Below are 14426 nucleotides of genomic sequence, written 5' to 3' on the forward strand. Positions count from 1 at the left end.
ACCTTATTACCTTTTTACCCTATTAGGTCAGGATCGAATAACTGCTTAGCCTTGCTTAGACCGGTAGCGATCGGTGATATCTGATCACCTACATTATAGGTGGTTACTGGAAGAATTTAGCTATGGAAAGAATGATATCCTGGAAGTAACCATGTGTGATGGATAATTGGAGACCGGACGGAAAAGTTAGAGGCAACCAGACAGGGTTCTGGGGTGCTGTTAGTTTCCATCTGTGTCGATTAAGGACCGACCGTTGTTGGCCCTCGAGTCATGTTGAACGCATGCCTTACATTTAGCTGGCCGGATAAAGTACCTTCCGACCGCGAAGCTGGGAGATTTTTCGGGCCGAGTAGATTGCCCACAGCGCACTGTGCCGGAGCAGGTGTGGTAGGACACGGGGGTGAGATGATAAGACCAAAGTGCAGTAGGTCGGCCCTGGGTACATGTGGTTCCTGGCAAACTCGAGATTCCTGGAAAGTTAACTCGGTGATCAATATCTCACTTTAGCGGGTGAGTGAGGTTTGTGTAAGGAATAAATCACTAGCTGGTTAGAAATCGATTCGAATCGCCATCGCTCCTAGATAGTGAGCACTTGACTCGAGTTACTGCATCGTAGTAATTATTATGGAACAATTATGGTTATCTGGATGGTATGGGACATGCTAAATCTAAATTGGTAACTGGATGTTATTAGTTAATCAAGTGATTGCTATAGTATAGGTGCTTACCTAGATGGATAGGTTATAATAAAGATGATGCAAAGTATTTAAAAATGGTTTATTCATGATAACATATGCTTTTCGCAAACGAGTCAGCTAGCCCACTAAAGAAAGCCTTGCATGATCCTTGGTGTCACTTTATTTCTGGTTTACGACGGGTAAGTCTGGCTGAGTACATTCGAGTACTCAGGGTTTATCCCACCTTGTTGCAGGTGATGTTCTTGACCTGTTGATGATGGTGGCTAACCGCCGGTGGGCTCGGTGATTCTATACTTACTTCTCATCTATATGCTTTTGTCGGATGATATCACTATGCTAGCAATATATTTGGAACTTATATTAATGTAATCATTTGAAAGCTATGTTGTTTTCACTAAGCAGTTTTGAAACCCCAAACTTGTACTATTATTTGTTAACCCCTTTGTAATATTATTTCCGCTGCAACCCGATGTATGTGATGTGTATTTGTTTAATCACGTGATCTTGGTTGTGATGTTGATTTACCGAGGTCTTTCGGGACACTCGGCGGACTACCAGGTTTATATGAGTGAAAGTATGGGTGTGTCAACGTGTTAGCGGGGACAACCATACTTGATCTTGTATAAATTGGGCGGTTCTATCACAGCTGGTATCAGAGCGAGATTAAGCATAATACTATCAGGTACATAGTTTTAAAAGCCAAGTTTTGGTTTTAAAAAGTCTATTTTAACTAAAACTTTAGCTACAGGCAAATTTGTCAAAACTTATTTGTAAAACTATGCTAGCGACATCTTCCTTTATGCCCAGTTAAGGACTATTAGGTGGCTATCTAAGTACTAACTTTAAGGGATGTACTTTATTGCAATTTTTCTTTCGTCGTCCATACGGCGTGCTATTGTATGGATGCCATTTGCTTGAATAGTAATGTATGGATCAATTGCCTCTACGTCCAGGTAAGTGTGAGTTGTGAGAGCATGACCGTCCAACTGTTGGTCTAGGGGAGAGTTAGCTATGGCTACTGGAATAATTACATGTTACACCCATGTATATATGAAGGTACTTAATTGCGGGTATATTTATCGGGTAGCTATGGATATCGAAGTATATACATCTAGGGATGTATATATGGAGAGTATCTTAGTTTACTGCTTTCATTATGTGCTTATTTATCTCTTATGGGAATAGGCTGCAATGAATTTACCTACAGGTACACTAACCACGAATGCGTAGATTGAATGTAGCTGACGACTAGCTATATATCGAGAGAGTACGTGTTATGCCACCGACATAGAACGTGATTGCCACCTTAGGCTGGCAATTTCGTGAGGACGAATAGGACGAGCATGCATCATGATTGTGCTTGTGCATTAATATGCTTCCCTTCCTTTGTTCTAAGTACTAAGTAACTTGTGGTCGATGTATTGCACTATCTTCCTTTGTTCTATACTTACTTCTCATCTATATGCTTTTGTCGGATGATGTCACTATGCTAGCAATATATTTGGAACTTATATTAATATAATCATTTGAAAGCTATGTTGTTTTCACTAAGCGGTTTTGAAACCCCAAACTTGTACTATTATTTGTTAACCCCTTTGTAATATTATTTCCACTGCAACCCGATGTATGTGATGTGTATTTGTTTAATCACGCGATCTTGGTTGTGATGTTGATTTACCGAGGTCTTTCGGGACACTCGGCGGACTACCGGGTTTATATGAGTGAAAGTATGGGTGTGTCAACGTGTTAGCGGGGACAACCATACTTGATCTTGTATAAATTGGGCGGTTCTATCATAGCCTCAAAAGTGTCAGTGGACAGTTGATCTTGTCAGCAGCAGTTTTTTCTCTTGTCAGATCAGATGGCTCGCACCAAGAATGTTGGTGGTGGTCCAGGAGATGACGATCGGAGGCCCCTGCCTCACTTGCCCACAGGAACCAAAGGCAAGGCGACGAAGTAGGTTACATCAAGGAAGCGCAAGTATCCTGATGTAGAGACAGCGAGAGCAGCAGCAGTCGCTGAGGCCGCAGAGCGTGCCGAGAGAGGAGGTGCCCACAGTGGAGTTGTCATTGCAGATCATCTGGCACTAGACGCGTAGGGCAGACTTGAGCGCGTTGAGCGTCTTCATGGTAGTCCACCTGGGACTATCATGATGGCAGGGCGATGTCTTCCTATTGTGGATCCTTAGCCTCAGGGGGAGTCACAGCAGCAGCCCCCACCAGTAGAGCCTCAGCTAGCTTAGGAGACACAGGAGGGACAACAGTCATAGTAGCCTCAAGAGGGTGAGGAGGGCTAGCAGGCCAAGGAGACCGAGCAGGCACCCGGCCACAACTACGCTGCTCTGGTCGTACCCGAGTTCTAGTGTCACCGAGGCCGCCGACACAGCGGAGGGGATCACGTCCACCACCTCGTCCACAGGGTCCACCTCTAGTGATTCACCTTGACTTGAGGGCTGCCATGGCCAAGCAGATTCAGCAGCTTCGCTTTGTGGAGTTTGATGTGTGGTTTCCTCCGAGGAGGGATGAGAGAGCAGCAGAGGGTTTCTATACACCGCTCTAGGAAGACTTCTACAATGCATATCTGAACAGTGGGGCAGTCTTCCGATCTTAGAGAGTCTATAGTATTGAGGCTATTGTGGCAGCAGCCGGAGAATATATCTGCCCCTACTTATCATATCTACCAGGGCTGACAGATCTGATTGGCCAAACAGGATTGTATGTACCATCTTGGGTTCGGCAGTTTTATGCTTCGCTCTACATTGGCCCGCAACATAACTTCATACACTTTGCATTCAGAGGCAGAGACTATAGGATGATGAGTTTTAGGGCCAGGGAGATACTAAGGCTACAGGAACAGCCTGCCAGGTTACATGAGGTATGTTATGGACAGCAACAGCCTCCTAGGCGCCCTCATGGTGGTTTGGTGCCCTCTACAGATCTTGTGCGCCATTGCTTCAAGGAACCCTTTGGTGAGGGGTCAAGGAGAAACCCTAGTGACCTTACTCCTATAGCTCGAGTGCTAGAGGCTATCATCAGGAGGATACTACTCCCCAGGTTAGGATATAGAGAGGGCCTGACTCGCCTCCAGCTTTGGCTCCTCAACGCCCTGATGTAGCATACCGTGTTCGATATTTGGGATCTCCTTCTATCAGAGATGGAGGATACTATAACTGAGGGCTTTAAGGGTCGTAGGCAGCTTCCATATGCACATTGGATCACATTCCTTATGCTCAAGGCTGTGCATGTTAGGACTCCTGAGATGGTTGCAGAGTACAAAGGTGCCACCATAGAGTTTTTAGCTTATAACATGGCATAGAGGATCAGGCATAGCACACCATAGGCACCCCCTCAGCCTTGCCATCATCCAGATGTATCAGAGTCAGTAGCTTAGCAGGATGAGATTATCAGATGCATATCTGCTATTGAGGAGGAGCAGCTTGAGGCTCAGGAGGAGCGGAGCGAGTCTAGTGATAGTTTGGATGACGACTACCTGCCTATTCCTCAGATGCCTCCACGTAGACACGATGTAGAGGCTGATAGTTCTAGCTCAGCTCCACCTGCACTGTAGATGGACCCCACTTTGATTGCTATTCTTGAGCGGATGCAGCAGGATCAGGCACGACAGGCATAGGAGACCGCTGCCAACTTTGCACAGTTTTAGGCTCATCAGGACGAGTTCCAGCGACAGCAGCAGATCCTCTAGTAAGAGCAGTAGCAGATACATCAGCAGCAGTTACTCATGCAGCAGCAGCTTATGGGATTTATGTAGCATGTAGTAACAGCACTTGGGGCTCCACAGTCATAGCCTTCACCCTAGCTTGCTCAGCCTGCCACCACTATGATGACTCCAATAGTATAGCCTAGTGGGCTTCAGAGTCAGAGATAGCCTCCAGCTCCGTTTGCCTCTCCCACAGTATAGGTGTCCTAGTGGTTATCCTCACCAATGGTAGCCCCATAGTTCACACCATATCATACGGGCTTCACATCAGATAAGTCACCCTCGCTATTTGTGCCTAACACGTCAGTCTTCAGAAGTCTTGGAGCATCTTTCAGTGAGTTGATAGGGATGCCTACACTACCACATATGTATGCCCCAGGTCCTTCTACAGCAGCTCCTGTCACCATGACTACTCAGAGGCTCCCCTCTTCTGTCGCATCTTTAGATCCTATGACAGATATACCAGCAGCATCACAGGTAGCACCTGCCCCAGCTCAGACCCAGACCGCTTCAGAGACTCTTCCAGCCACAAAGGGCCAGTCAGTACAGAGCTCAGGGTTAGATGATGATGGCACCCAGTTTCAGCTTGCTCCTTATACCTCAGCGCCCGACTCGTCCGCTGCAGCCCCGTCGACTGACCCTTAGTTTTTTGTGTTTGACGCCAAAGGGGGAGAGGGTTCGAGTATGTAGACTTAGGGGGGCAACATTTAGGGGGAGCTAGTTATCTATTATTAGCTTATTATCTATTATATTTGGAGTTTCTATGTGTGTGATACATTATGCATCCATGTTTACTATTATATCTATGTGATAGTGATATCTACGTGATTGTGATATATGACATGTGTGCTCTCTGCTTTGAATTCCTTTATATGTCATATCACTTGTGCAGTGCTCATTTGCTTTGCTTCCGTGTGTATACTCCGATGCAAATGAGCTTTACTACTTGTACTCATGCTTACTTCGTATCTTTTGAGTACATCGTGTTGGCTTGGGTCATATAAGGTTGCTTAACTCTTTTGGTTCCTATTGACAAAAGTTTATGTGAACCAAGCATAACAAAAACCTTACTCTTTCACATACTTGAGGTGGTATTGTCATCAATCACCAAAAAGAGGGAGATTGAAAGCATCTAGGCCCCTTGTTGGGTTTCGGTGATTAATGACAATACAAGATTACTATGACTAACGTGTGTTTTGCAGAGGTAATTAAGTTTGGTCATGGTAATGGAGATCAATTAGGCAATCAAGGTAGTCATGCCCCTACGATAGAAATCATTTTGGTTTTCAAAGGATGGACGACAAGGTTAAGAATGACCAGTTCTAAGTGTCGATTGGAGTTGGAGTGACACTTAGAGTAGTTTAGGACTTTGTTTTTCCTTTGGCCGTACTATTAAGGGGGGTATGAACGGGTAGCTTGACCTAGATGAGTCTAGTGAGTTAGGTGTGGTGCACACTTGTTAAAACTAGCACTAGGTAGCTCCACAACAGCCCTATGATCCTATGGAGCAAACTTCATTCACATATGTTCGAGAGTTGGAAGTGAATGGAGGGTCAAATGCTGACCGAACGCTGGCCGCAGGGTTCGGTCAGTACATTTGATCAAGGAATTGTGTTCGATGCGACCGGACGCTGGAGTGGTCAAGTGACCGGACGCTGAGAGGCAGCGTCCGGTCGACTCCAGTAAGGTTCTAAAGAAGGAATTCTACGACCGGACGCGACCGGTCAGTACTGACCGGACCCTGAGGATCCAGCGTCCGATCGAGTACAGTAAGCATCCAGTGAGGGTTTAATGCGACCGGACGTGTCCGGTCAGTGGTGATCGGACCCTGCCAGCGTCCGGTCAACACTTAAACACTGGTGTGCGAGTTGAACTGACCGGAGCATCCGGTCAATATGACCAGAGCGTCCGGTCACCCCGCAGAGGCACATACGGATCGTTTTTTAGGCTGCCTTATAAATAGAAGCCCCGCTCATGTGTGAAGTCACTTTTGCTCATTTCAACAGCTGAGAAACACGTTTGTGAGTGCCAAGAAGAGCAAGGTCCTAGTGAGGTGATTGAGATTTCAGAATCCAAGAGAGTAGCCTCATTAGTGAATCAAGAGTAGCAAAGTGTGCATCCACCGTTCTCATTAGGCTTCGAGTGGTCAAGTGAGAGTTTGTGCTTGTTACTCTTGGTGATCGCCATCACCTAGACGGCTTGATGGTGATTGGGAGCTTGGTGATCACCCGACGGAGCTTGTGGGTGATCCAACTCAAGTTGTGAGCGGTTTTGGGTGATTCACCGTGACGTAGTGTCGAAGAATCAGCCCGTAGAGAGCACTTGATCCTTGCGCGGATCAAGAGGGAGCTACACCCTTGCACGGGTGCTCCAACGAGGGCTAGTGGGGAGTGGCGACTCTCCGATACCTCGATAAAACATCGCTGCATTCCTCTCTCTCTATTTACTTTGAGCAATTCAATACTTGTCTTTACATTTATAGAATTGCCATGCTAGAGTAAGTTTGGTACATAGGTTGCAAGTCCGTTGTGCGTTAGATTGATAGAAATATTTTTCTAGGCACAAGGGGTTAATTGGGCTAACCATAGGATTTAATTATTGCAAGAAATTTTAGAATTAGCCCAATTCACCTCCTCTCTTGGGCATCTTGATCCTTTCAGTTAGATTAGGTTTTCTCAGGATGAATCGAGTCATAGGTGCAAAATTATGACCTGAGTCTGACTCAACGCATTGGCAGGTTGGGTGGCCCATGATTAGGTCTAATACTTATATTTCGTTATCTATACATTGGTCATCTAGCTTGAATCAAGTTAGACTTTGGCACTACTATAAAATTAAAGCATATCTGATTAGAGGCTCTCAACTTTAATCCTAACAAAACGCATTGGGAAAAATACATTATAGACATTTTTAATAATAAAAATATGACCATTAATCATGGTCATCAGCCACACAATAGTACCCTTTAAATCTATTCAGATTTTTTATAACACCAGTCTCAATTGTTATAAAATATTAATTAAATTAATCCCCAAATATACAATTAATTGGTATCATAAAGATAATATAAAGTAAGTAACATCTAAATTTATCTCAAATTACACTTTTGACATTATCAAATATAATATCTATACCTATTAATAAAGAGGCAAAATTTCAGCCTATTTTTTGGTCCATCCTTTTTTTTATCCCTATTGGATAATAAAGAGTTCTTCCGTCCGGACTTATATATTTAATAACCCGTGCTCATACAAGTTAGAATAACTCTTGTATAGCGCGGTACTGAGTCCAACGAATCTTAATCCTAATCTAAATAGATACTTCCAATCCTAGGTAGGTTGAATAGAGATCAAATTGAAATCCAAATAGAAAACGATAAAAATAGAAATTGCCCTAATCTTAAGCCGTATCCATATAAAAGATAACCAATAGTTTCTAGACTCTCCTTTTTATCACCGATTTCCAACTGAGTCCTGGTGCCGCGTCCATCTCTTTCAGGGTTTTTTTTGCACGTATGAATTTTGGTTTCTGACGTTCGGTTTCCCTTTTCCTTGCATCTCATTTTCCCCCCACGTCATGTTTTCCCCTTTTCAGTTTTGTTTTCTTTTTCTTTCATGTTTGGTTTTTGGTTTTTTTTTCTTTTGCGTCTTAATTTTTTCTTTTCTCTACGTTATGTTTCATCTTCTCAGCCTTTTTTCCGTTTGATCTCCAGTTATGTTTTTTATCCGATTATCCATAAATAATTAAATATACATATAATATTATAAAATTTTGAATTCTTGATATTTTAAGAGAAAAAATCCACCACCAAGATATTAGTGTAGTTTCAATTAGGAATGCAATTTGCTTATTTTAAATGGTTCAGTCTTTGGTCCAACTAATCAAATTATAAACTAAAATCTTGATCAAATTGTTATCGGCCCGGTCTAAACTATACATACGTACCATTGCAATCTCCGATGAGTGTTACCATGTTGAGAATTTAGAGACATCTTGAAAGGATCTAAACAATGCCTAGAGGAGGGGTGAATAGGCGTATCTAAAAAATTCTACACAAACTCAAAGTCAAATGTCAACAACTGTCAGAAGTCCCGACAGTTTGAGCCGAAACTTTCGGCAGCGGGAAGTTCCGACGCAAACAGCCGGGAGTTCCGACTCCTACATGGATTTTACTACAAGTGCTAAAATAAACTTTAAGTGCGAGATTTCTTACAACCCCACTTCCAAGTGGATAGGTAGACACGTAGAGTCACTCCCTTGACGCCGAAACGCTTCCACTCCGTAGATCGAGTCCAAACACTAAGAGGTGCTATGGGGAGAAGAGAAACAACCAAGAACAAATATGATAGCACATATCACAACAACAACAAGCACGCATGACACAAGGATTTACCTCGAGGTTCGGCAAGCCCATAAAGGAGCTCCTACGCCCTCGTTGTTGAGGTGACCACAAAGGTTAGAGTCTCTTCCACCTCCTTGCCTCTCTCAAGGCAACCATAAAGGTCACTTTAGCTTTCCACTAAGAAATCAAGGGTAATACAAACTTTTCAATGCTGTTCTACAAGATGGAAGTTCTTGGGTGACGCCTAGCCGGCTAGGAGCAAAGCCCCAAGAGTAATAGACGTAAATCCAACCGGCTTAACGAAGAAATCAAGTGTTAAAACTTGCCAAAATGTTTGTCACTCAATCCGCTTTCCTTTCACTCAAAATCCTAAGGGAATCGAAGTTGGGAGCAAAGGGGACAGAGGAGGGAAGCCTTGAATGCTTGGAAGCTCTTTTGGACAGAGGTAAGTCGTAATGAATGAGTGGGTCATGGTTAGAAGAGAGGAGGAAGCTATTTATACTCATAGGCAAAATCTAACCGTTCAGATCTGCGTCAGAAGTTCCAACACAGATCACCGGAACTTCCTATGCCTATAGAAAACACTGTTCATGGCGCAGTCAACTGGGCTAGCTCGGCTAGCGTCGAAACTCCCGGTGGCTGTCAGGACTTCTAACGGCCAGCCAAGCCTGGCGACTAAGTCCAGAGCACCGGAACTTCCGGCGGGAGACGAGACTTCCGGCAGCCGGAACTCCCGACAAACGTCGGCACTTCCGATGGCCAAACTCTCAAAAACTATATCTAAGTGTTCGTGAAGTGTTTGAGTACCTCTCTTTTGATTTTATTTTTATGCTTGAGCACTCTATCTTCCTCAGACCACCTAAACTTGCATCCCTCTTTATAGTACGACGAACCTAAACCCAAAACAAGAAATGGAAACTTTGGAGATTGCTTTGAGTTCGTCCGCCTTAAACACTTGAAAGAATTGAGGGACACCATTTTCATCTAAATCATCTCTTTAAAACTTTCATAGGACTAAAGCTGCAATATATCTCAATAAGATTTTATTAGTCCCTAATTTGGATGTCATCAATACACCAAAACCCACATAGGGGGTGAATGCACTTTCACATCTCCCATCATAATCATCAGCTGACAGAACAGTCCTTTGATTATGGGTCCACAAAGAAAGTCATAGAACTCGATATTTAATTATATCAACGCATAAATAGTAGAAAATATCTTTATGTTTTGTAACGGAAGAAAAAATATATCAAGATTATATTCTAAATTTGACATTTAATGCGGCGTTGTCATATTACTGCCAACATTAGCTTATATTATGGATATTATGGTTATCATAAAATAAATTATAGTTTTTAAATTTTATAGAAATGGTAAAACATAAATACATACGTACCATTCACAATGTTGTTTTTTTATGGATATTTGATAATTTTTTCTCCCGTTGTATCGCACAGGCTTATTTGCTAGTATAAAATAAAGTTTCAAAGAATTTATATGATAGACCGATAGTTTATAGTTTAAGCACTATATTTTTTTTTATAAAATAATGTCGCTACACCTATAATTTTTTTTAAGATGGCTCAACTATCGTATTAACACACATTAAGCACACTATACAAACTTAAACATATTATGCACCTTCTAAGCTTCAGTTGCTAATGCATTTTTTTAGCACCTATTCTGATAAGGCCCTCTTTGGATTGCAGGTTCTTTTTCCTGAATCTTATATTTTTTTTCTATAAAATTAAATTGATTCATGTGGAATTTCTATTTCCGTAAAATTCTTGCGTTCGAAGCTAAGGGCCCTAAACATCTGCATCAAAGATGCTCTTACAGGACATGATAGATAGTTAGATACAAGCATGTTATCGGTCCTAGCGAGCTCGGTAAGATTACATCGACCTGTGACTGATGGAGTGTGTGTATTTTATTCCTGCTGTTGTGTTGTGGGCATGTTCTTTCTCGTGTCTGTGTGGGAGAATCAATGTTCAGTATTTGTATTTGCAGCTAGCTAGATTTTCTGTTATCCTACTCATCAACTCTACTATATTTCACTACTTTGTATATATATATATAAAGTACCTCAAACATGATCCGTGCGTGTTTAATTATATTAGTACAGGAAGTAGCATATAATACAGTACAAAGTTTTATTTCGGTATTCGAGTCTTTGACTTGTTGGGTATATATGTACACAAATGTCAAAATGGCCACGTGCTGTACGTTGTGGTTGTGCCGATCCAGCTCGCGTCAAGGTGTTTAGATCAACCTGTGAATGTGAGCAATGGGCATTTCTTATTCTGTTTGGGCATGTCCCCTGTTGTGTCGTTTGTGATTGTGAGATGAGCAGAATTAATTGTTCAGAGCGGAGGTGCGTGATAGTCACATTCACGGATTCACCGTACTGAACCCGCTGCAAATTATATTTGTTTTTTCCAGTTGAGACCACTAACTTGTCCATTATATATTACTATACTATGTAATCAATTCCGGAGACAGCACAAGATAAGATGCATGTCAAGAGCTCTGATCAGCAACAGCAGAGGCCCCGTCGGCCGCACAAGATCACCAGCAGACTGCATCTGTAAGTGCAGAGGTCTTGACCTTTGCTGATCGAGAGCTCTCATCACTCATGGAACGATGGAACCACTCAGCTACCGTTGCATTTCTTCCCATATCATCATCGTCGTGGTCATCAAGACACCATTTTGCAACCACAGAGTCCATCAGTTCACACTCCACAGGGTGAAACATCATGGCATGCAGATCGCAGAGAGAGGCAGCAGGCGAGGGACAGCAGTGGCCTTCAATGAGTGCTCACAACACATGCAGAACAACTACAGATCTGGGTGTGCCTGCACGATTGCACTCTGGAGACTGTCCTGCCTGGCTGTCCATTCTCTCCGCCGACCCACTTCCAGCCACACAGACCTGCTGCTTTTTTTTTTTATCGACGCGGCTGAGCCCACCGGCGGCAGTGCCGGCCCATGCATGCACCGACGCACTTCGCTAACCAGCCAGCCACTGTCGCTGTCGGATTCCAAAAATTCCAACAGAAAGCACCGACCGATCGACCGGCCTGCGCATCCATCGGGCAGTCCCTGTGTGCTGTCATCGTCCGATGCGTTAACCTAGCTCGTTGCCAATCGCGTCGCATCCTGCAGCTCGACTCCGATCGCAACGGCGCAGCAGTCGATGCAAGAGGCATGCAGTGCGGCTGAAACGGAAAGCAACGGCACTGAGCACGCCATCCGTACTGCACTGTTGGTTCGCATCGGTGGATGTGACGACGGTGTGGGTGTGGTGTGGGGGGGGCAGCAGTGGCCACGCGTAACGTGCGTGCATGTGTTGTTGGCTGGTCTCTTCCGGGACACCTCCGTGCCAGGCTGCCGGCCGTTTAGCCCGCATCGCATCTACTGCAAACAAGGCCCGTTCCAAATACTAGATGCGTTATCAGCCCAAGACCACTTTACAGGCCCAGTTTTACTAGTCATGCCGGCCCACATCGCCCTCATTGCCGCCAGCCACCGCCTCGAACGTTCCGGATGAAAATGGCGCGTCTTTCTCCGCGGAAGACTCGTGTCTTCCACCTCATTCGCGACCTCCACGCGTCCACAACTCTCCCGCTCCGGCAGACCTCTCCACACTCTTCTCGCCGCCGGCTATGACTATTATATATATAAAACCTAGAGTCATCATCAGTCAGTAGCCACCGAGCTGATCCATCCAAGAGCTAGTCTTGCCAGCAGACAGCCAAAGCAACTAGACATCCATCGCCATCATCATCATCATCATCATCGAAGGAGTGGAGCTAGGATACGATGGCAACGGCACGAGCACTCCGCCTGGTGGTCACGAAGCCGCCGGCCACCACCAGGGACGGCCTCCTGGCCGCCGCGCGCCGCCGCCTCCTGTCCGTCTCGACGGAAGCCGAGGGCGCGGGCGACCCCGCCGTGCACTCCGGCGACGCTCCGAGCGACGACTACATGGACCGGCCGCCCAGGTTCTCCGGCGCTGAGGAGGCCACTGGCGCTGGGGGCCGCGTTGGCAAGCACCCGGTGGGAAAAGCGGCAGCGACGATGGGGCACGCGGAGGCGGCGGCGGAGCGCGTCCCGCCGTTCGCGCCATCGGGGAAGAAGCCGCCACTGGCCGGGTCCGAACATGAGCTCGCGGACCCGACGGCAGGTGCGTTGTTCACGCAGAAGCGGCGGGTGTCCTCCTCCTCGTCGCGGGAGCGGGAGCGGGACCCGCGCGAGGCGGCGACGCGCCCCGAGTCCGCGGCGCGCAAGGTGAGGGAGGACGACAGGGAGTACTACCGGACGCACAAGCCGTCGCCGCTGGCGGAGGTGGAGTTCGCTGACACAAGGAAGCCCATCACGCGCGCCACCGACGGCAGCGCCACGGACCGGTACGCGGACGTGCCAGGCCGGATGGTGGAGGACACGGTGGACGACTCGCTGGCGCGCGCCGAGGCCATGTTCAGGGAGGCCGCGGCGCGCGGGAACCCCGAGTGGCCGCACTCCCGCGCGCTCGCCCAGATGCTGGCGCGCCGCGAGCTGGGGAAGGACGCTGCTGGGAGCGGCAAACCCTGCTGGGGCAGCTGAGCTAAGAGGGCTCACGCAGAAGCAGTGTTTTGACGCGCACGTTGTACAGTTGTTTCAGCAGCGGTAGACCGGTAGCACTAGTACAGAACTAGTCACCCCCTCAATAGGGCTTTCATCCTTCATCTATCACAAAAGTTTACATTTCAACTAAAAGTATTACAAAACTTTTTAGAATTATGACATTTTATTTTAACCATAATTAACTTTGAACGAGTGTTCGGCAGATTTCCTTTCCTAACTTGTTTAACGAACAACTTGCAAACAAACGTGGTATAACAAACTTGTTTAACGAACAACTTGCAAACAAACGTGGTATAACAACTTACAAACAAACGTGGTATAACGTGATATTATCATCAATCTTTTGAACTTTTTTCGTATCAAATAAATGCACATCTCGCTTTTCGAGTTATTTGTTTTTAGCTTCTCGTGAAGTCAATTTTTTAGTTTGATTAGAAATATAGAAAATAATAATATCAACATTTATATTATAAATAAGTTCGTTACGAAAGTATACTCATGTTTAATTTAAATGATACTATTATACATCATAAATATGATTATATTTTTTTATATAATTTAGATTAAATTTTAAGAAATTTGACTTCTTTTTGGAAAGCGATATATACATTTATTTTGGAACAAAGAGGTATCCCTTTCCACACTGTACCTGCTATCAATAAATGTTGTCTGCCACACTTTGTCAGTACCACAAAGCAATTTCAGACTATTAGAGCAAGTATAATAATTGGCTTATAACCAAGCAAATGATGATATGAAGGACTATTAGAGCAAATATAATAATTGGCTTATAGCCAAGCAAATGATGATATGAAGGAGAGAGGAGAGAGAGGGGAGCTTAGCTCTCACACAAGTAATAAGCTGGGCACGAAAGCATAGGCAGCCGTGAGTCCCATGTATGTGAGGAGAAATAGAAAAGAGAATAAAAACAGACATATAATAATAAAATGGTTTGTAAACAAATAAAAGACTAACTGTCGTATAGTTTAGCTCTTATAACTTGACTTATAGCCCAGCACTTGACTCTATTATTGATCT

General features: G+C 44.8%; 1 protein-coding gene across 1 annotated transcript; it reads left to right on the plus strand.

Moving 5' to 3' along the window:
• The first annotated feature begins 12484 nt into the window (after window positions 1-12484).
• On the plus strand, window positions 12485-13482 carry LOC136552912 (uncharacterized). Its single transcript, XM_066544486.1, has one exon. It carries the CDS (start codon window positions 12585-12587, stop codon window positions 13365-13367), a length of 783 nt encoding a protein of 260 aa, XP_066400583.1. The 5' UTR covers window positions 12485-12584; the 3' UTR covers window positions 13368-13482.
• Window positions 13483-14426: the final 944 nt, after the last annotated feature.

Source organism: Miscanthus floridulus, chromosome 4 (assembly GCF_019320115.1).
Source record: "Miscanthus floridulus cultivar M001 chromosome 4, ASM1932011v1, whole genome shotgun sequence".
Lineage (NCBI taxonomy): Eukaryota > Viridiplantae > Streptophyta > Magnoliopsida > Poales > Poaceae > Miscanthus > Miscanthus floridulus.